The 24,375-nt window shown below is 41.6% G+C and overlaps 1 protein-coding gene across 25 annotated transcripts in view; it reads right to left on the bottom strand.

Moving 5' to 3' along the window:
- The window catches only part of MYCBP2 (MYC binding protein 2), a 189,899-nt gene that overhangs the window by 32,133 nt on the left and 133,391 nt on the right, over positions 1 to 24,375 (bottom strand). For 9 of the 25 annotated variants that reach the window (XM_075590941.1, XM_075590942.1, XM_075590943.1 and 6 more), the window contains 9 exons: positions 23,527 to 23,601; positions 20,306 to 20,530; positions 19,436 to 19,568; positions 18,816 to 18,935; positions 15,203 to 15,358; positions 9,526 to 9,621; positions 2,131 to 3,783; positions 784 to 953; positions 189 to 433 (listed from right to left, as the gene is read on the bottom strand). In XM_075590941.1, the coding sequence (XP_075447056.1) occupies positions 189 to 433; positions 784 to 953; positions 2,131 to 3,783; positions 9,526 to 9,621; positions 15,203 to 15,358; positions 18,816 to 18,935; positions 19,436 to 19,568; positions 20,306 to 20,530; positions 23,527 to 23,601 (2,873 nt within the window). The remainder of the gene's footprint in view (positions 1 to 188; positions 434 to 783; positions 954 to 2,130; positions 3,784 to 9,525; positions 9,622 to 15,202; positions 15,359 to 18,815; positions 18,936 to 19,435; positions 19,569 to 20,305; positions 20,531 to 23,526; positions 23,602 to 24,375) is intronic. The other 16 variants (XM_075590948.1, XM_075590949.1, XM_075590951.1 and 13 more) reach the window with 6 other exon arrangements.

The raw sequence follows: 24,375 nt of genomic DNA, 5'->3' as shown, positions 1-24,375 counted from the left end.
GTGTAATATGAAGACAAAGCACTTGCTTACCAAGAAAGATTAATAGGAACTACACCACAATCTTCCTGAAAATAAATCTTACAATCTGAACACTTTGCATCATATCCACCCAAGTTATAACTTCTTGGCTAAATGCGAATTTTATTGAATAACCAAATGTTAAAGTGAAATGATTTGCATGTAATTACCTTGCTAAGGTCTGCAGGTATAGGCACTGCATTTTGTGAGGCAGATCCTCGGAGATGCCCTCCTTGACACTGGGAAGATGAGACTGAAATGTCTTTGCAGGATGGTAGCATAGGATGCTCGGCTCCGCAGCACTGCTCAAGGATAGCAAGTACAGCGCGTTCGCTTTAATCACCTGGTGAGCTTCCATGGTGGGTAAAGCCCGCGGGGTCTTCACCTGCATTGGTTTCCTTCTGGATTGTTTAACCTGGAAACACATGTAAAAGCCGTGAGCTATCGTAGTGAATATTCTCTCTCGCACAACTTCACACCCTAATACAATGGGACTTATGCACGTTAACAATCATTTACAAAAATAACAGACAAAAAGAACAGCCAACAGGTGTTTTAGTTATTTGACGTGATGGATTCACTATGAATGTGTTTGTATGTTTTTGAGCCTATTTCTTTAACTAACCAGATTGATCCTGTCCAAATCGCCCATAGGGGTGACAAGGTAAACAATGTTTTGACATCAGATCAAGGCATGATTTTTGGTAAAGACTACGATGCCATCTACTCAGGGAAGAGAGCGCGTGTTTCTGAACTGAATGGTACCTTTTCCCGCACAGCAGCTTGTTTTTCACGGAGATATTTTTCTCTGCAGCGGTCACAAACCAAGTACCAAGTGCTTCCTCCTATTCCTCCATCTCCACAGTTCCCTGCCCATCCTCCACAAAAATGTCCAATGCTGTTATATCCTTGGCCTCCTGCATATCGTCCACAGCCTTAAAAACAAGTAAAGAAAGAAAGGGATTTCAGAGATTCCCTCCATACATTTTATTTCTAAGTGTGGAATTAAACGAGTGGAAAAATGTGGGCGGAGGGGGGGAGGGAATGGCGGGGAAAAAAAATGACAAGGTAAAAAATGTTATCTTCACATGTGAGTCAAGTAATTGTCTTGCGGTTGGAGACACTTTATAAATGAAGATTTGTCAAAATGTACTTGTCTACAGACCGGAACTGCTCCACCAGCTGCAGTACATGCAAACTCAAAAAGTGCACAACAGTGTTTCTTAAGCTAGTAAGGTGTCTGGTATGCAACTCATGGACGCCTCCAGCCACAAGGGTTCTTTAGCCAACATTCTACATGCTTAAAGGAGCAGTTCCACCGTGTCTTTTTTTGCTTAGCAATTATTTATGGTTTTACATAGACAGCAATCGGGGTGGGGGGTCTCCAGAACTGAACCGCATAACCTGGGACGCCCTGCTTCCCAAGATACTTACATGGGAAGGAACCCTCCAGGACAAACCAAATAGGGGTTTAAATCTCCTGCGTCACAAGGGTTAATAGAAAGTCACGTCATCTATCATGGCTTCATAGGACCACATGATGCAGGGTCTCTAAACCTCCATGATGTCCCGGTGGCAGCTTCTCTGGTAAGTATCTTGGGAACCATGGCCCCCCTGCTTCTTACATATATAAAAAAGGGGTTAAGCTTACACAGTTCCTTATTGGGAATAAATAAATACGCTGTCATTGCTGAGAAGAAATGGTGTCACTTATACATGTGAATGAGAAATGCAGACTGGCTGATTAAATGGATTGTAGTAATACGGAGAACACTGTGGCAGTAAAAAGGAAACACTGTCTATATCCGTTGGATGCACTTTCTACATTGTATTAATTCAATGAATGTGTGAGTGGATCACGTTTCTTAAACGACAGCATTTTGACACACTAAGTTGTCGTGCTTGAACATGGACTACTATGCACTGGATTCTTAAACTTTACCCTATTGCCCACCACTTGCATATTAATAACCATGTGGAGGACCACTGTACATTTTTTAAAATGTTAATATAACAGTAACAGAATGTATGTTTTCAAATAGTCTCTTTACGGTGGATTTCCTCACAGCTCCCAGTGTAATGTAAAAGATTTAAACTAATGATTCATCTTACCCGGATGTGCTTGCCGCATGTGATACGTCACTGGATAAGGGTGAGATTCTCCACACAGCTCACAGATTGTGTCTTTTTCAGGTCCTCCTACTGCAAGCTGGGCCATTTCACCAAATAAGTTACCACGGGGCCTGGACTCTGCTTTTTCCTTCTTCTTTTTCTCCTTTTTAGACTTCTTGTTGTCTTTGTCACTTTCTTTCTTTTTTAGCACAGCGCAAGAACCTGGGCTAGGGAAGATCATGTTCTGGGAAGCTGCTTTTATGGTGGCCAACGAAATGTCCTCCCAGAAAGCTACAAGGTGTTGCAATGTTAGAGGAAGGGGGTACCTGGCCTTAACAGCTTGGGTGGCCATTTCAAAGAAAGACATCTCATGCTTCCCATCCTCGCACTTCTCATGGAGGGGGGGTTCCTTGAGCATCGACAGGACTTTGTTCTTATTAATACTGCCCATTTTCGATATGTCTGGCCCATGAGGTGCAATATGGAACATGTTCAGAGCAGATGAAATTTCTATTGAGTGTCTGTTTTTCAGCTTGACTTCTTTTTCCTCTGTGGGTTGCTGGCTATTAAGACTGCTTCTTATTGGTGCATGTTCTTTGGAAACTTCTGGATTAAATTTTAGGAAGGAAGAACAAGCCATGGCATCATGAACTATGCCCTCGTGCCATAGAAAAGATGCAAACACAGCTCGCGCACATTCAGAAACAGATGGAGACATTGCTTCCTTTGCTGGCTCCACAGGCCTTGATCCTTCTCCTTTAAAAAGGAGGCTTGATTTTTCCTTTTTAGGTCGGACATGCCTACTGGTACTCTTGCGGCTCAGTTTGGGAGATGCTCTCAATTCTTGCTCTTCTTTTACAGGTGCTTTTCCTATGCTAAAATGAACTTTGGATGAACCATCATCAACACTTGTCAACTCTGTATTCTCATCACAGGTGCTGTTTGTAATGCTATTGGTCTTTAAAGTACTTGACGAGCAAACTTCAATTACTTCACTGTGAAGGTTTTCCTGAACCACATGTGGAGAAGGTGCTCTATTTTCACTGCTACTGGAAGGCTTGGCATCTTTTGGGGACATTTTTGGTTTGGGTGAAGTGGACCGTCCTCTAAAGGGTTCATCTAAAGGTACTTTCTTTTTACGTAGTGTATCTGGATCTAGCGTGTAGGAGTCAGACTTGGACCTTTCCCGGGGCGGTTCAAGCTTGGCCTTTGTAGGGCCCGCAGCTTTTTGAGGTAGGTTTTTCTCTTGTGGTGATGCCGAGCGCGTGGCGCTCGCACTGGCTATGTTGGGCTTTGCTGCAGGCACAGTCTTTGGCTTAGGTGAAGATGAGCGTGAGCCAGGTCCTGGAGATTCAGCTCTGAGGCCGGAAGATGATTTCCCATCAGACTTTAGTGTCTGGAGAGTGTTGTGGTTAGGGGAGAGAGATCTGCTGTGAGAGTCTGATCTTAGCTTTGCAGCATCAGACTTCAGCAGAAGAGATTCGCTTGCAGTGAGGCCTTCCGTACTCTTGGGTTTCTTCTGGTCAGCACCAGAGCGGCTACTTCGTCCATCCGGCTTGGGAGATCTACTCTCCGCTCTGTGTTTTGAAGGCAAGTCTGATTTGTTCACTGAAGAAGCTGGCCTGACTGCAGAAATCATGTGTCCCCTTTCATCTGCACAATACATTTCATATAAATAAAAATCAGCGTAAGTGATTATTATACCGCCAAGTAGAAGTAAAACATTTTTTAAATAGATAAAATACAGCATTATAACAGATCACATTATGCATTATAGAAAGTGGCATGCTCATTTATATATTTAAAACCCCCCACATTTTCTAACAGGACAGGATAGAGTAAATGAGTACTTCAAGTAAAAAAAAAAAGGTATCACCTAATACAGGACTAACAATTGATATTATAAGACAAGCTTTCAAGAGGTATCTTCGAGTCAGCAATACTAATTTACAAAGATAAAGATACACACCTCTAGCCAGTTAACTTGTTACAGATATACAGGCATACCCCGCTTTAAGTACACTCGCGAGTAAGTACATATCGCCCAATAGGCAAACGGCAGCTCACGCATGCGCCTGTCATCACATCCTGAACAGCAATACCGGCTCCCTACCTGTACCGAAGCTGTGCGCAAGTGGGGAGATTATAGAGCCTGTTACAAATGTGTTATTTATATCAGTTATGCACTTATATGACGATTGCAGTACAGTACATGCATCAGTAAGTGGGAAAAGGTAGTGCTTCACTTTAAGTACATTTTCGCTGGTCCCATTGCGTACGTTAATGCGGGGTATGCCTGTATAGTAGTGTAACTGGAGACGGGCAGCTTTAATATCAAGCTACAAAGCATTACAATGATCACGTACACTGTATACAGGAACTAAGGGTAATTCACCGAGGTTTGAAAGCAGTTACGAATGGCCTCTACAGTATGATTGCATCCGTTGCCCATGTTGATTTACACTGATGTAAAAAATCTCAGCCTAATATGCTTTCTACCACTTGAAAAAGAAAATATCTTCAATACTGGAGTCCAAATTAATTTGACATATCTGCACAACTCCCATCCTCTATTTAACTGAAACCCTCATGTAGGTGATCCACTACATATTAGGAGACGATCTACACCAGGCCTGCCCAACTCGTAAAGTGAGAAGGGCCGAACTGCTCCAAGGAAAAAAAATTTGGGCCGCACGGGTTAAATCATCATCTTCATCATCATCATCTCTCCTCCAGCACCTCTCATCATCATCATCATCCTCATATCTCCCCCAGAACCCCTCACTATAAATCTTTACGATAGTCCCCATCTATCTCTCATACCCCCATCTCTCCCCCTCACCCACACAATACCCCCTCCACATCAAACACACAATACCCCCTCCACATCCCCCCAGCCCATTCCATGTCAGCATCCCCCCCATGTCTCTCTTCCCTCAATATGACACTCTCCCCCTCCTCTCAATATGACACTCCCCCTCCCCTCAATATGACTCTCCTTCCCCCTCCCCTCAATATGACTCTCCTTCCCCCTCCCCTCAATATGACACTCTTTCCCCCTCCCCTCAATATGACACTCTTTCCCCCTCCCCTCAATATGACACTCTTTCCCCCTCCCCTCAATATGACACTCTTTCCCCCTCCCCTCAATATGACACTCTTTCCCCCTCCCCTCAATATGACACTCTTTCCCCCTCCCCTCAATATGACACTCTCCCCCCCCTGCAACTCACATCACACCATCCCCCTGCAACTCACATCACGCTCACCCTCCCCCTGCAACTCACATCACACTACCCCCCCCTGCAACTCACATCACACTACCCCCCCCTGCAACTCACATCAGTATTACCCCCCCTGCACCTCACATCACTCTCTCCCCCCCTGCACCTCACATCACTCTCTCCCCCCCCTGCACCTCACCTCCCCCCCGGCATGCTCTGACCTCCCCGGCAGCCTGCTATTGAAGATAAAAAAAAACACACGGCTGCCGCATCCTCCTCATGCTGCTGCTGCCCCCACGCACCGCAAAACCTGGGGGCTGGGAGGGAGAGGGAGGGGGCTGGGAGGGAGAGGGAGGGGGCTGGGAGGGAGAGGGAGGAAGGATGAATCGGCGCCATTTTTTTAAACTTTTTTTTTTTTAAATTTAATTAACTGGCGCCCGGCCAGAGTCATCGCGGGCCGCACAGAGGCCAGACAGGCCGCATGGGCCCGCGGGCCGTATGTTGTGCAGGCCTGATCTACACCATGGCATATGCTGGAGTGCATTCGTTGCAGACACTGCGCAAAACATATGACAAACTGAAAAAGTGATGATTTTTGAAGAACTGGGAAAAGGATAGAAGTAGAATGCATATCACTGAACACAGCACTTTTTGTTCAATAGGAAAGAAGGGTTTTCTGCAAACATGGAACATAACAGTACTGACAAGCCGAAGAATACTACACGTTTAAAAAGTCAGTTTATTTTCCTGTTGCCTTTCAATAAAGCACATTTTATGGGAATATGCCCTTCCCTCTCACTCATAGGCACCACATTAATTCTGTGAGAAATATCAGACCTGCAGTCCCTACAGCCTATATTCACAGTACATTCTCAAGGTCAAGAGGGGGGGGGGAGGGGGAGAAAACACCATACAAGTGTAACCAGGTCCCCTCTGCCCCCCCCCCATTTCTTACACTCCAGTGGCTGTGTGGATAGTTGTGTGTGAGGGGAGGCGAGCGCATCACCGGAGACCCGCTGTGAGCACAGTACAGGGCGCCACCATGTTAGCGAAGCTCGCGCATGCGCGGCAGAGCACCCGGCGGCCAATAGAAGTATCGCGCATGCGCAGTGAAGCGCGAGTGGCGGTCCATAGCTAAGGGCTCCGCAGGGACTACAATTCCCAGCAGCCACAGGGGCTGCAGCAACACGACCAACAGCAGCCAATAGGGCACCCAGGATCTCCTGCAAGGAGATAGATACATTTGGCGCGCTTGGGAAGCCTCGCCAGTCGGAGCTGGGACAAGGCAGGGGTAGGCTGCATGTGCAGGTGTCTGTGGCACCTGCAGTAGGCCAGATACTGCCTGTTAGGCCCCAGCTAGGCCCCAACTCCTCAGCTTGTGGTTGCTGCGGGGACAGGCCCATAGATAGGGACAGTGCTCCTGTAGCATAATAGTGAGGGACACAGTCAGGACACGCTGCATCCTAGATCAGGGTGATCTGGGACAAGATCATCCATCTGTGCTAAAGAGACTTAAGGTGGTACCATCTAGGAGGGACCCACCCACAGCAGAGGCGGAGGCGTCGCGGTTCATTATCGGATCCGTGGCTCCCATCTGCGTGCCTGGGTGTGGACACACCCGGCAGGTACCTCATCTCACCAAGTGCACCAACTATACACGGGCTAGTGGGGCAGCGCTGTCTCACACACTTGGGTGGGTGGATGATTCTGTGGACACTGACTGTCCGGTGCCCGGAGCACCTCAGTAAATTGGGGTAAACCCTACATGGATGTGGACACGGTGTTGGGAAGGCACAGTGATGGGTTGCGGCCCTGCGAGGCCTAGTGTTGCAGTAGTTGTGCTATTGTTCATGATTGTTTCTATGCATATAGTAAATTGCTATTGTTTTACTACAGCAGTGTGTATTGGTCATATATGGTTCTGCACGGGGCTATCCCACAGTTAGCGTATCCACTTGCGTGGGATCCTGTCACCCATCGAATCAGGTACACCCCAGGCGCAGTGGAGGTTCAGGCCTCCTGTGTGTGACACACACACCATTTTAAGTTGGGTATATATATATATATATATATATATATATATATATATATATATATATATATATATATATATATATATATATATATAATAAGACCGCCTGTAGGACCACTCTGGTAATCTCTGCCAAACCAAACATGTACAACTATTGGCGCAATATAGATTGAAGTTAGCCAGTACATACTTGAAAACAAGAGGTAACGCTTCAATGTATTTGTCCTGGTAAAATATTTTAGAAAGAAGAAATATATAATGCAACCTTGTTGAGCTTTCCTGGCATTGCCTTCATAGAAGTAAAATACTTTGAGGTGGTCTCTGGAGAGGAGCTTCGTCAGGAGCTACGTACACTGTTTAGTACAACTTAGAAGTAGGAAGTCTGTATCCTCGGATTCTTTTTGGTAGTAAGTAGGAAAATTAATATATTAGGAGAGTTATAAAGTCTGCAGGAATATCTATATTTTATTATTGTACTGTTTTTGAGATGGTGTTTCTCCATCGTTCCCGCATTACCCTTTTCTATGCAGAATGTAATTAAAAATAAATAAATAAATCCCCTGCGTCTTCATGTCACATAAAACAAGGCTTTAAATTAGCCCAGAACCTGAGGTAGTTTGTTCAAGCAAATGCCATGTTGGCCAGGTCAATAATAATCACCTTTCTGTGGACATTTCAACAAAAGTCAATCGTCTGTTGTGGCAGGAAACACAAACCAGATTAAAGGACTTCTCTCTTGTGTATCTTCACTGTCCCGGGTTGATTCCCGTCTGCAAGATCTCTTTTTTTAAATCATTCTTACTTCCTTTGCAAAGTCAGGCAGAGGGCATTTTTAATGCAAGTCATTTCTGACACTCAGTATCAGCGGGGTTGAAGTCCTTAAGATTCATGACTAATTGCGGCTTCTGCTTTGCATCTTACACAGCAGCAGATGTTATTTCAAAAGGAGCTGGGATTGCTACGTATTTGTTGTGACAAATCAAATGCGCTGCTTCTTGGCTTCTGTGAAACTTGCACATGATATTTATGTAAGCATTATTTTCTAAATTAAATTAAAAAGATCTTACCATTGATGTGATCAGTACAGACTTAAGTTTTTACGTTTCTCTCACATCAAGACCATCAGTTTGCAGACAGGACCACACTGATTGCAGTACAATGATCAATGTTGTTGGGAGGCAGGGGGGTGGGGAAGAAAAGCTAGAAAATGCTGTGCCAGCGTTGTGCGTTAGTGGGAGCAATAATATCGCTACATCTGTAATTAAACAGCTATAGCTTTTGTTAAACCGTTTAGCAAACCGCAGTGTAAGCTCACGCCATCCTGAAGGAAGAAATTCAGTCCTGTTGTGTGAGAGCTTGGAAAGTGGGACATTCAGACTGATGATCTCCATGGTTTTGAAGAGAAACTTGTGAGACACTATCTTTGGCATCGTAGGTTTGACTTTTGTAGTGGCCTAATAAGGCTCAATGATAAAATCACAAGAGCACTTAAATTGTTTTGATGAAGCATCTAAAAAAAAATAAAACACTTTCCTACCCAGAGAACATTAATTTCATCGTACTCAAGTTATCCACAGATGTAGCAAAGGTTATACGTCTGTATATCCAGTTATACATCAGGGAAAGTCAGGAGTATTGCTAGAAATGCAGCAGCAGAGGTCGTATCCTCTCCAGAGCTGAAGCAAAGCGAGTTAAGTGAGTGTTCTCTAGTTGTAATACAATAAGCATACAACATGAGATTTACACAGAATGTAGAATACAAATGGGAACTCAGCCATAAAGAAAACAAAATACAGCTCCACGGTTTTAACCAATTAGCAAAGCAAGCATTTAAAACATTGATACATTCATCTGTACTAGCTCTAGATTCATTTATTTTTCTGGTCAAGAACTAAAGCAAATTCGGTTCAAATGATTTATTAACAAGTTATTATTTATTAACCAGCTCATCAACTGGTTTGGCAATGAACATGAAATGATTTATGGTTCTCAATCACAATGCACCAATAGCATGAACGCTACAGTATATACCATTATTCCAGCAAAAATAAATAAAACCATCAACTTAGATCATGCATATGCATGCTCTCCTGAAACATGGCACAACCCAAGTGTGATAAGCATGCATACTGTACCCACCCTTTTGTTTGATAGAAAGAGGTGAAAAAGCAGACGCTGGCCCAGCATTACTTTTGTTAATGCGCTCACGAGAAGCAACACTGCATGAGGAGGGGTCTATAGGGGAAAACAGTTGCACAGCAGCAGCATCGAGTTTAGCAAACAATGAGAAAACATGATTTATACAGCATGCAGCAATTCATATTATACAGATGGGTTTTAGAGTATTTATTGGTAGAAAAACATTTGTTTCCTGCTTTGGTAGCCCACGTCCCGACAGCCCTGCTGCACTACAGAGCAGTGTCCTGATGTTTGGACATCAGATTCTGCATGGTAGAGCCAAGGATGGAATTACTGTAGTCTCATGAGTTTCTTCAATATTATCAGAAACAACTCCAACCAGAGACCACTTGCTGCACAATCACAACTGCAAAAGTCACGAACGTCAGGCTTGAAAAAAGCTGTACTCTTAAATATTCCATAACTATCCGACACGGACACATAATTGCCCTAAAAACAAACAAAGGCACCATGCAGTGCCTTCCTTGTATGGACACTGCCATTTACTAAATAGTGCACACTGCTGTAAATTTACAGCAGACGTTGCAAAAACAGAAAAAAGGTGCAGATCTGACTTCATTTTAAGCACGGGTAGTCCAAATTCCAGCTGCCAGCCCCCTTTGCATGGAACACGCAATGTCAGGTGGGCAGAGTCTCCCACATGCTGCCGCCTCTTTTCCCGTGCTCTATAAATGCAGTGTGTGGGAAGGAGCACACCTCGTGGAAAGGAAGGGGGGCGCCTCAGCCCCATCCCCTTTATCCATCTCACTCTCCCTACTACGCTTTGTCCCTGGGGGCTTGTCAGGAGGGCTATTGGTGTGATAGGGGAGTAATTAGAAGGAGGTGGTAGGATCACAAATGTATTGGTTAAAGCAGGGGTGCGCAAACTTTTTGCCCTGTGTCCCCCAAGTCAACGGAGTCACGGTAAGGTAAGTTAGAGGCCTCGCACGCTCCCCCGGCATGTAATTTAAATGCCTTGGGGGAAGAGCGCGGGGCCTCTGTAACCACCGCGCCCCCCAAAAAAATCTCGCGCCCCCAGTTGGCGCACCGTCCCCTTGGTTAAAGCCGAGGTAAACATTTTTCTAATAAACACGTTCAATGCTGTGATTGAATTATATTTTAGTGCATTAAATAACAAACACACCCAGAAGTGTGAAGTCAAGAAGAATGCCTGTGAAATACCCGTTAGAAGGGTCATAGAAATGTTTATTTTATATGGCAATACAAATCACTTGCTCCCGCTCGCATGGCTCTCTTCCTTTTTCCATTTTAGGATCTGACATCACATTATTTTTGGCTCACAAACCTTTGGGTGCTCAATGACGTAGCTGCTATGTAATGGGGTCAGACACCCCAGGGGCCTCATGAAGTAGGAGCTACGTCATAAACGAACTGCTCGTTTTTGGAAAGGAGATCACGTTCTGGGCTCCGGTGGAACACAGAACATCCGGAAGAGGATGAGTCCTCTTTCGTTCAGAGTCTCAGAGCCAGCAACCTGTGATGCCCCTAGCAGGGGGTGCAAAGGGTTAAAGCATAGTAAACTTGCGTGCCAAGACAAAAAAAGAATCTGGTCAGGAAACTAATCTGCAGTAGCCAAGCACACCAGAGCTAGAGTAAATGAAAAAAAAAAAAGTAATTTAATGACTAAACCAAGTAATCCAAGCACCCGTTTCGGGCTGAGCATCTCTGACTAAGGTGCTCTACACCGAAACGTATGCTTGGATTACCTAGTTTATTCATTAAATTACTTTTCTTGTATTTACTGGAGCTCTTCATTTTTGCTGTGATTGGTTGCTACATATTCTTTTTCATTCAGCTATTAGTGATGGAGCGATCACGAGTGCCAGAGGGGCTGTGGTACTTTAGGGGTGTATGGGTAACGGCAAAAAGCAGAAAACCTTTTACAGGTGCAATTAATAAGTGTATGGTTACTACAGCAAAACAAAACTTTTGCGGGGGAGGGGAAGGTGTTGAATTTACGAACTTGCAAGCAGATGGAGTGATTCAAATGAAGTGCGTAAGGTGCGGCACAAAACATCTGAACAAGTATCAACCACACAAGTTATGGTGGGTATATCATAATAATAATAAAAAAAGTGACAAAAACCCTCCACTGTACAGTGCACACAAATAAAAATATCATGGGAGAGCACATCCACTTATAAAGTATTACAAGTAGCCACACTTAAGGTGGCATTTTACATGTTGAGTGTTTGGCACGACCATGCATGCATCAGCTCACAATAATGACAATCATTTGTGCAATTACCCCAGTCTTCTTGCCCCGACTGAACTCACTCCGAAACGCCTTGTCCAGGGGACCAGTCACTGTTCCCACCGATGGCAAGTAAAAACCTTATTCACAAATATTTTAAATGTGTAATGCCATATAAAATTACATTTTCCACTACAGTTTTACCAGACATTTTACAGTCATTTGTTTGCTCAGGTGTGAGGCTGGCCAGGGAGCACAGTGCCAGATGGGAAAAGGAGGAAGGAAGCAGTCTCTGGAAGTAAACACTGCCCACCTCTCTGGCGCTGCTCCTGTGGCCAATTCATGTTGGACCTCTGTGATGGAATTGTCCAGAAATTTGGACCTGGTCAAAAGATAATTGACTAGCTATTATACAAAGTGAACCTGCTAATTTTTCAGATATGCGGTATTAGCCTTTAGTGATCATGGGGCAAGAAAGATACTGTAACTTTCTCTATAGGGGTGATCTCCAAAGTGCAGGATTTGAGCTGTTTTTGTACAGAGCGCTATGCATAAAGACTGCAGAGGTGTACACTTTACATACATACCTGGAGGCCATGTATTAGAAGGAAAGATTACACACACATTGTGTAATTGGCAAATCAGGCACAAAGTGTGCTTTCCCCCTCCCCTTCCCATGTTCGTGAAGCAAAGTCTCAAGATACGGACCAGCACTCAGGAACATTTGCCAAGTGAGCAAGTGTTTGATATAGGATCAATGTTTCGGTCCTCTTTAGGGACTTTATCAAGGTAAGTGTTGGATGTATGTGGGTACACACACCCAACACCACCTTCCTGACCCACTTATGGTAGCATTTCTCAATGGGGGATCTCAGTAAAAACGCAGACCAAACCGCTGGCTCCCACAGGAACCGGCTATTTATTTGATCCCCCCAAAAAAGCAAGTAAATCACTGGATCTCCCAAGGTCCCTATTTATTGGACTAAGAGTTAATTACTCCCAGACTCAATCGTCTAATAGGCTAGTTTCACTACATAAAGCAAATGCTCCCAACACTGTGGGAGGACAATTTACCAATAAAAGCCTGTAAATGGGCAAAACAAAAGTACATAAAGTAATCTTTTACCACCTAATTTTCCATGTATCTAGCCGATATGAGTATACATTGTATCTTTACTTACCTTGTGATGCATGTGCTTTTTTGGTGCTACATTTTTGGCCTTAAATATCCAGTGCCATATACTGATCAACAAGTTATTTAATTGTGCATATAAACTGGTGCTGGCGGTATGTGATATAAGCATAACCCCATTATATATTTCTCCATCTGGATGGGTGTTTATCTAGTTTATGTACATGAACACGGATATACTAAAATGCATTAAGATTATGTGACATATCACATTGGTGTCTCACAGGTTTCTCATAACGCACATGACTATCTTGATTTGCCATGAGAAATACAATTTATTGAGAGCAGTATTACCCGACTATTCTCATATCATTGGGCAACAAGAACCCCCCTTTTAGAATTCATTTTAACCCACATGTTGTATATTATCACAACTTAGTGTCGATGTTCTGTATCTAAATAAAACTTTTTTGTTTTGGCCATTTACAGGCTTTTATTGGTATATTGTCCTCCCAGTGTTGGGAGCATTTGCTTTATGTAGTTAAACTCGCCTATTAGACGATTGAGTCTGGGAGGAATTAACCCCTTGATATCTTGACACTCTTTGAGTGCAATAAATAGGGACCTTGGGAGATCCTGTGATTTCCTTTCGTTTTGTGTTCAGTAATACTATCCCCTTTTGCATTGACTGTATATATATTAGAATTTTAACATTATTAGGTGAGCGGTTTACCCATATGTTGTGTATTTATTTGATCCCACAACTGAACGGCTACAAAGCAATTTCTTTTTACAATAATACGAAAAACAATACAAAATAGGAAACCAAAATGGCTTTATATTGGAATACTGACCAGCTACAGGCCATGTCTTTCCTTGGCTAAATCCCCTCCGATTCAAAGTGTGTTCCCCCAGTAAAACAAAACGGTTTTCCCACACTAAGGCCGAGATCATACTGTGTGCGTTGGCGTCTGCGCGCACGCACCAAGCACAAAGTGCAGGATCCCTTGATGCTGCTCCTAGTGCTTGCACGACTAAGCGACCGCGTTTTGAAACGACAAGAGTCTACGCGGCAGTCGCGTCACTTGAGTGGTTTGGCCAATCACGGAGAACCAGCTCAGTGACGTCATGGCTATGCCCCCAACATTATGCACACAGATCGCGTGTGCTACTGCGGCAAGAGCTCGCACTCTCGCAAACAAGCGGAGTGTACGGGTTCGGCCTTAGAGAGCTTTGCCCTCTACGTCAAAGGGAAAAGATCTCAACTTTCAGGCTTTCCTACCCACCAACCACTCTTGCAGACGCAGACACACAGACACACAGACACTAGAGTAGCAGTTGCTTGCTAAATTAAGCCCTTCCTGCCGAGAGTTTTATTGCATCTTTTAATCTAGACTGGATTTCAAATGTGGGCTTTTACACGCATTGGCAATGTTATTTACCACAATAATACAGCAAGGAACATTGGCACACCAGGTGTCCCTCTCATAGGGCAACAGGGACAAAAAAAGTGATCAAAATATACCATTATTGTGGCTTCCGAGTTATTGACTCCAAATGAAATGGTTTCACAGAGAAGTGAGCACACTGACTTGAGTGCTTGCTAATCAGGAATATGGTACTGGTTGTCCCAAGATCTGAAAGATCAGGCGGAAAGATACATTTTGTCTCTAGAATGTGTGAATAAACTGATAGAAATTGTGAATCGGTTTTGTTTTCACAAGTGCAACCACTAACCAGCACTGCCAATCGTTTCCATTTGAATCAAGCAAGCACAATTCATGGTAATAAAAGAAAGACAAATAATGGATTGGCAGAAAATGAACATTACAGCCAAAACTGGTGGTAGAAAACAAAAACTGCAGTTTTGTGGATGAAAGTGTGTGAAATACACCAGAAGACTAAATACTTCATAGGATTTTGGTTTCCTGTTATTGAAGGTAAAATGTATCATTAAAAGTGATTTCGAGTAAAGATGCGCCCAAATGCAACACAAGATCTACTGTAGTTGTAATGTTTAACTCCATGTGGAAGCGGAGATTGCTTTGCTTGAAACTGCAGTGGCCTGTTAAAGATTCCCTCTGACATTGGACTGCAGATCATGCAAAACCAAAGAATGAATGGTGGAATACCCTACTAAGAAAGGAGACATGCCCTTTATGTTGTTAATTCAACATCTATATGTCTAAGAAAACTAGACATGCATAGAAATGGAGGTTTCTGAAGACAAGATGACACTGCTTCCAAAAGAATGGATGGATGGATGAGGCAGGTAAGACGGACAGACTTACTCTGAAGCTGAGGCTGCTGGAAGGAGGGGGACTGTCCGAACACAAATGGGCTGTGGACTAGGGAAGAGGGAGGTTTTGCAGCTTGATCAAAGATGGAAGGAGCTGGGTAACTAGGCCGTGACTGAGTGGAATTCAGTATGGCACTCGGCTGATCACCTGCAATGGGCAAAACAGTCAAAACTACAAACTACAATTCAATTTCTAAGAATTTATTGTGTCACTTATTTTAAAGCTGTAATACCAACCATTTCGCATGATTATTTTTAATTTTTTTTTTTTTTTTTTTTTTTTTACAAAATCCGAGCCTTGTGGGGGGAGGGGGGAGAATCCCTCGGTCCCAAGATGCTTACAATTTGTTTGTGTTCTTCCAAGATTTGCAAATATGCTGCCCAGTTATTCAAATATAAGCTGCAATGTCACCTCTACCACTCCAATGGCATTGAAGCTTCTTCCTATTGGTCCACTGGACCACAAGATTTGGAGGACATTTTGATTCCCCCAATTGGAGATAAAACATCAGCAATTTAAACAAAGTATCTTGGGAGTTAGGGGGTCCCTGAAGCTAAAAAATGCATTACAGGATGCTCAGGTTTGAATAATGTAAAAAAAAATATTATATATATATATATATTCAAAAAAATCTAACACAAAAAGGTAGGATTGCTGCTTTAACCAAGAAGCAAAAATAGAAAGCTCACGTAATACTGCAAAACCCGGTATTCAACATGAGGCATTCATTTCAATATGGTCTATACAAGACACACAAGAAATGATATGCCACAATGATGTACTGTTGAAATAACTGCAGCAAAGGCTTCAATGTTTATGTTCAAAATCGCGAGGTTGGTTTAAACCAAATTAGTGTCACTGTAAAGCTCTATATATATATATATATTCACATTGCTGTTAAAAATAATGTGCCCATTTATTCTGAGCGTGCAATGGTACAAAACAGAGTTGTCTACAACTTCAAAGATCCAGTCCCACTTAGCAAGATCTCCAGTAGCAATGTAAAAGGACTCACACAGGAAACCATTATTGCACTTTGTAAGGGTTGTTTCTAAACTTTGAGTTTATATTGTATACAAATGCATTCTATTATAATCCATTGGTTATAAAGTTAAACTAGGGTATAAACATGGCAAATCTTCGGTGGTCAGAAATGTTTAGAAGACAGAAGCAGTCTGTTTCAGTTTCCCTTGGAAGAAATTCTAATTAAAAAAAAAAAATAGAAACTAGAAAAACCTAGATTTTAAAGAAAGTGTCTACAATCTATAAGTCTACACATTTTGAAAAATAAGAACCCAAGTAAAAGCATATCTTTGAATGCATCTATTGATGACGAAGAGTGCCTCTTGCTACTTAACCGTGACATGTGCCACTGGCAAAACAAAGCATTCAAAGTGACTGGAATACGCAGAGCAAATTGTTCCATCATCGAGCAATGACAATTGTTCCTGAATGTAAGCTGTACTTCTACAGGACCCGGGTAATAGACACCGGCATTTCAGCAAAGCTGCATAGAAGTTACATAGACACAGGACATGTAATCCAAATAGCCACATGTTGGTTATTGAACAATTGTTTGTTTGTTTTTGTCTCCCCCTGACCGTATTTCTAGAGAGAATGCTATATCCAATAGGAAATCTGCTCTTTATGTATGTCTCTGTGGTATAAATCCACAGCAGGACACACAGGGAGGATTTACAATAAGACCCTAGGAGGAAAATATTCATTAAATCATTCAATCATGGATATTATGGGGCAGCAACATGACACTGCTTGTTTTTGTGTTGGATATCCCAAACTTGTTCTTTTCCCCACCCACTGCAGCAGCAGTTTGTACTTGATTGTAAAATAAAAATAACCAGATGAGAGGCGAGATGGTTGGTGTGTGTGTGTGTGTGTGTGTGTGTGTGTGTGTGTGTGTGTGTGTGTGTAGAGCGGGCATGGAAAGTCCCACGTGTTGTGTGGAGGGGCACACATGCGTGCGTTATGGGCCTGGGCTACATCTACTCGTGGGATTTAGGTTGATGATTGCAGGGGTCGTGCTAAATCTCTGTCTACTTGTGATGCTCAATCTCTCCTATAGTATCTCCCTGAATTGTTTTGACAAGTTGGGAACTAGGATACATATATAAAACATTAAGGCAGAAGCTAATCACAATGTAATCACATGCCTACAAAACTGGGTTCAAAAGTGATTACATCCCAGTCATATTGGTAAAAAAAACAAAGACAGTTTAACGTTCTACATATTCAATTGTGCCTTCTGTAAGCCTCAGTCCCACTCAAGGTAGAGTGTAAATGTACGTCACAGCAACATGAAAACACTATTTTACACCTCTATCATTACAACATTTGCTTTATCATATCAACTACTATTCAGGGGCACCCAGAATTTACAGTCCCAAGACGTCAGTGAGACTCCATTCCAACGCAAACATTTACGACACAAATGTAACAATTGGTGCAATGTTATTTTAAAATATTTTCACGAACACCAGAAACTATTGGCAGATTTCACAATTAAATATGATCAGGAACATATTACACATGACATTTCAGAGGGGATGGAGGGTTTGCCAAGTGGGACTAGACTAGTATGCAGATGCAAACCAATTAATACACGTAAATCAAAAGATCTACTGAGCCAGTAGCCATTTCTTTAGAAATGTTTGGGCAATTAATTTATATGATACAAATGCAACACTATGAAAAAAATAAAGAAAAACAGACTTCCTAGTCTGCAACTAATTGTACTTATTAAAATGCACATGGGACCAAAGTGAACGCATTGTAGTGGAATGTTTAACAGGTTAAATTATTTAGTCAGGCAAGTAAAAGCATTTGCAAGTCTTAAATCAATACCCATAGCAGCTTTTTCTGCAACCTTTACACGTATGACTATTTGCAAACCCTTACCTACAGACAAACACGGCCAATAAACTTTTCCCTTTTGTAGAAAATAATGATGCCATCAATATCTAAACAGATGACAGCAGGGACAATACATATCACAGTATCCAGTGAGAACATTCATATTTCACGACTGCAAAAAGTTATTTTGTACTTCAATTTCACCGACTTCCTTAGAAAGACTGTTACATTAGTAAGATGAACAAAACAAAACACCTACTACCTTCAAATACACCAACCTGTGAGAAAGTAGGGGAAAAAGGTCTCTTCCATTTTCACGGATCTCTAGTTCCACCAGGCCGAGCAGGTATAGCTCAGCTACAAACATACTGTACAGTATAATGTAACTGCAAGGTGATGTGAATACAGACAAAGCAACGAGGAAAATACCTTGGGCAAGCCCACATATACAGGGTAACGCAAGCATCACCACAAACCAAGAGAGAATGTCTGGCACTAAAATGTTAAAAAAAAAAAAATTCAGAACAAAAAACGTGGCTTACAATGTGCAATTGGAGCACTTGCGACAAACACAGCCAACCATAATTGGCGTTCCTGATCTGCTTAGCAGCAATACCAACGCAAGCAAGGAGACCACTTAAGGCATACAGAATCACAAAATTAAGAGGAATATAAAGGAGTAATGTGATGGGATATTACAGAAATCAAAAGGACACAGAGGACAAATGCTTACCTTTAATTCCAATGACATCATTGCCATGCATGATGCTTCCGCTTGCACTCTTATGAAATATTTGAAGGGAGAAAGGGCTATGGGGTGGAGTCTGAGAGCCTTGATCTAAAATAACTTGTTCTATAAAACAAACAAAAAAAACACACAAAAAAAACACATTTACCACTTCTATCCTATAGCCCGTGCTGCTTGACGAGAGGATAGCTTAGACTTAAATGTGGAAATTAAAATATGTAAGTGACATGTGAACTCCAGTTTTCTATTTTACAGAGACGCTGCATTGAACATTGTTTTTGTATGTGCAATATAGGGATTCAGAAAAACATAGTGCTTTTGTAATTTGAAGCAGCAATTCAACCCAGAGCTCCAAGAAAATCTGTCCCCTCTGCCGCTACTGGTCACTACTGACATTTAATTTGAGAGTTCCTAAATAAGAGGGCTGGGATGTGTACAAGGTATATAGTAAACCAGTTGTTTCCAACGATTGGGAGTAATTGCACAGTTATATACTGCAACATGTTCACCTCTGTATAGTCAAGGGCAGTGATAAGTTACTGAATTTCAAACTCTTTGGAAGTATATATTAGGATAAGTCTAAGCGTTAAGTTACTAGAACTTGCCATCCTCATGACGGAGGTACTGAATGCCACAAACATCTCTTGCCAGGGACCATGCCTCGCCTTCATCGTTCTCACAGAACTCTACCATGCTGTTCTTGTCCAGCTGCACCCATGTACCTTCTGTATTGACCACCTGGTGCAAAGAAAGCATAATATTCATGGACATCTCCATCTTTTCATATAATCAGTTGATGAAAATTAATGTTTGCATGCTTCCAAAATACACATATGTGCTCAGACCAGCGAGTAACAAGTTTGAAATGGAGGCTAAACAGCTTAAGGAAAAACAAAAATATGCACACATTTTTACTCCAAATATCAGAATTGAAGACTGTAACCTCAGGATAGCCAGCTTAAAACAACCCAAGTGACAACTGGCAAGCCTAGCCTGAAACTACTTGGCTTTACACAAATGCGCCCACATATTCCTGAAGAGCATTGAGAAATAGCATGACACACTACACCCTGAAGCACATTTTGCACAGAAACACCAATCCGATATTGTTCTGTCATGTCAAAAAGAGATCATGTTATGAAGATGGAAGTGGAAGTTTGTTCCACTAAGAGCAAATCAGGAATAAAAACGAACCAAAAAAGTGCATTAACGCAACAAATGAAAAAAACCAAAAAAAAAAACCATGTTCTTATACGGTTTGTACACGATTCAAGTAATGATAACAAATATTCTAGAGTTATTTTCCTATTAACCTTTGACAAATGCAGATTTGGAAAAGTAGAATCAAAGTATACATGATGCTGCCAACAGCACAAACAGAAACCTTGGGAAGATGAAGCTTTGTTGCTTTTGCTATTTGTATGACATAAACCGGTATAGATTAAGTCATGAACCGTAGCTACAAGAATCCATACCTCGCCCACGGCCTTGACTTTGTTTCCCAGTACTAACATTCCAATTGGGATACCTCTAAGGTTTGGGCAGCTTCTGATGTTGTGACCGGAGGGCCCAGTCTTCACTACCTTGTAGAGTCCAGGCCCGCCCCTGAGGAATGGGACATCATGCTCTCGCATTGTTACTTCGTGGCTGCAACGTGCATTGAAGTCTTTCAAAAAGTCCTCAGAGTTAGACGCCTGCTCCTGAAAAATCCAAACAGAACATTTATAGTCTTGTCTAGAGCATAAACGTTGAACTTTCCCTAGACACAACCTGAGATAATAAACTTAGGAAGGAAACATTATTAACACAGATTGCATAGGATCATGCTTTGCATTCCACTGACTGCACCTGCAGAACTGATCTTTGTACACACACATCTATGGTCTCTGGGTTTTGAATCACAGATCCAATTATCACTGAAAAATCTGATTTTGTATTCAGTATCCAGGAGAGAAAATAATTTGCTACGCCATTAAATGACAGGTTTATCACATTCTAAACTCTGTAACTCACTTATGATCTCTAGGATATGCAATTAAAAGCCATGAGAAAAGGTCATATTTAAATTGCTGCGTTCACAGTATGTCAATGTAACAATGTATCTGAAAATTGTTGTCAACATTTCTATGGTATTCGGAGATTATGGAATAATGGAGGTATTACTGGGACATTACAGGTTGCCAAAAATGCCTTATTTATCCATATCAATGCCAACTATTAAGCGTTCTTCGTAGATTCAATTTAACACTTGGTCATTTATATATTGGCACCTGAAATCTAGATGGGGATATTATACAGAAAGTCAGGCATACTGTAACTCTAAAGCTTCATGTTACTGTTACTCCAATCACTGACTTTGGGGACATTGTCGATGGCATTACTTCACTCTCCCCACCGCCATAAACTGAACATTTTGTGATTCTAGTTGTGCCTATTAAAATATTAGCAGGAATGTGATTGCCAGACTAGAACACTGTTCAACAGAATCATCAGTAGTAATAATGACACCACACCTACTTGATAAGAAATATATACTTTTCTAGCCACCAATTCTATTCTGGGCTTATATACAGTATGCCTGCTTGCAGAACTACAGAGCTCTTTTATACAAGCATACAAACAAGTCAAACGAGGCTACACATGCTGCTTAAACCTATTTTTTTTTTTCTTCAGTCAAACATTGGTATGGTAAATCGTATGTAGAAAAGACTAAAGTTGCCCGTCAGGACCCATATTATCGTGACACGAACCCAAGTTAAAGCAGGATTTGTTCCATAGAAATTCACCATGATTACGGGAGAAATGCCTCATTCAAAAAACAAAACAAAACAAAAAAGTACATTATTACGAAGAGTCAAAACAAATATTGTATTTAACATCTAAAAATCTTTTTTTCCCCCCTATAAAAACACAAAGCAATGTGTTCCAAATAGTTTTACTAGGGACATGTAAGATGCTTCTGTTAAGATCTATCCTTACAATGCAGTAACATTTAGCTCATTTGTGATATACATGGCCCTACCTTCCCTGAAAATAACGTGCAGAAATTGATTATTCAATTTACAAAACTACTTGCAATCAGCGATCGCAAAACAATGTAGAAGATGTTAAATTTTGTGGAACTTGTTGACTGTCTACAAGTCATAACTTGTCCACTTCCAGATCAGGCGAGGAACATGAATAACTGAATGCTTTCAAAAATGCACATCTGTGCTTGTTACAGCAAAAAAACACAACAATGTTGATATGAAATTTATTCTAAAACCGCTTAAAAGTCATAACACAATGACAATCTGATGAACTATGCTACTGTGCAAGGCATGACTGCGCACTCACGTACTCCGTTCCAAGCCATACGGAACAGTTGTGCTAGGCTTGGAAGTGAATTTCCTGCTCTGGATGTGGTTTGGGTATGTGGACACTTGGCCTATGATAGCTGTGTGATGGCCAGAAATATTGGTCACATTTTAACCACCAAGTTACTCTCATATTGTGAGATGCATTTTAGAACACCATGCATATTACAGTATGTTGTAAAGTAGGAATCAGAAACATTATATGGAGTTAAGTTACAGGTTGCATTAAATCAGGGGCTGATAAATCCACAATGAAGGGCATTGCATTATTTGATGAAATCGTACTGCATAGCACTGAAAGACGACAAATGAAACCAATACAGCCTCAACTAGTGGTGTAACAAGAACAAACAGATCCAGAGGCTTTTTACCCATATCCTCAAATAAAAAAACCTTGCACTACGATTACTTCAGAATTGAAGGCCAGCATTACTATAAAATAATGTTTACACATTATAAACTGAGAAAATTTCACAGCATGATGCTCAGTTGACTCACAAACAATTGACTTGTTTTAGCACGTGTTCTACATTTCATTAAGATATTTTTATTTTACGAACAGAAAATCCTGACCGAGCTAGAATATCTATATTGCAAAATCAATTCTCCAAAACTTTACTTTCATTCCCCCCATAAAAGAACATTGAGCCAGCAAAATTCCCTGAAGTGCCTAAAACCCGTTTAAAAATGGCTACACAGTGAGCCACAAAGAATCAATTAATTTCAAATGTAAATAGAGTAAATTTTTAATACCCTAAACCAGGGATGCGCAATCTTTTCTTCCTGCGCCCCCTTCCCTGTTCTCCTCCCCCTGCTCGCACCCCTCCTCCCCATCAGTGTCAAGTGATGTCCCGTTGCCATGGCAACATGCCCACACATGATTTGATGCCAGGTTACCATGGCGACGCGTCACCGAAGACACGGTATGGAGAAGTTACAGAGGCCTCGTGCGGTCCCTCGGCACCCCTCCTGAAAAATCTTGCGCCCCCAGTTTGTGCACCAAACATTTAAGTGAAAAGTCACAACATGTTTACGTTCTGTGAACTTTTCTAGTCCAAGCAAAGGAACCACTTTCCTAAATCAATTTAAAGGTCTGCATTTTGAATCCCGAAAATGAAATATAGCGTCAATACAATAGCAACAATAAGTTAACAATAAACCACAAATAAAATTGTCTGCAATAAATTAGCCTCCAAAAAGACGAGACAATGGTGACAATCACTTTCTGAAACAGCTTGCTCCTCCAGCCCATTGAGCAGACGCTTCTAGCAATGTAAGTGTGAAAGATATGGAGGAAGGAAAAGACGGATGAAAATCAGATAGATATAGAAAGAACTCACCTGTGGGAAAAAAACTTTGGCGGTCCAGGAAAAAAAGTCCAAGTCCATGGTTCCTTGGCTAGCATAAAAGATATTCTGAGCAACAAAGTTTAAGAAAGACATATCAACAGAGAAAAGAAGAAGGGGAGAGCAAGACACACAAGGTCCCGAAAAACATAGTAAGATACATTAAAAAAAAAATACATGTTCATGTAATATTTTGGAAAATTAAAAACAAAAAACAAAAAAAACTTCAGACCCTAGAACATGCACCGTAAACTCTCATCAAGATTCCAGTGACTTGAGTGGTACGTACTGCCACTCATGTTCAATAAAAGCTTCAGACATCCAAAACTCTGAATGGATGTAGTGTGTCATGCCATTTACAGGAGAACAAGGAACTCAAGTTGCTTGAAGACGACCCAACACCTCACCGTAGCAATACGAGACAACTGCTAACACTGTGACCCGTAGAATGATGACAGGAAGACTGCGGAGCATACTGCTGCACTACTAATACCATCTTTCTGACTTCCATTTAAAATTGGGGAAAAGGGGCAAAAAAAAAGAAAAAAAAAAGGAGGCTTTTGCTTCCTTTCTGCTACGTGTGGTTTACCAGACATATTTGGTGCAAAACCATAACATAATTGACTTATTTTTTCCTTATTTTTTTCCTTACTTCTTTGGAGAAACAAAAACAAGTGAGCACTTCAATAGTAGGAAATACAGTACATTTGTTATTTGGACTAACAGAATATATTTTTCAGGCAAATTTGGAACGATACGCTGAAGTCAAGCAGTACTTAAGTAGAAGAAATAAACCTAACCATCATATTGCACTTTAAAGCATTTGTTTTAATTTGGATGACA

Source organism: Ascaphus truei, chromosome 3 (assembly GCF_040206685.1).
Source record: "Ascaphus truei isolate aAscTru1 chromosome 3, aAscTru1.hap1, whole genome shotgun sequence".
Lineage (NCBI taxonomy): Eukaryota > Metazoa > Chordata > Amphibia > Anura > Ascaphidae > Ascaphus > Ascaphus truei.
Note: the sequence above shows the minus strand (reverse complement) of the source record. Positions and strands in the feature narration are given on the sequence as shown.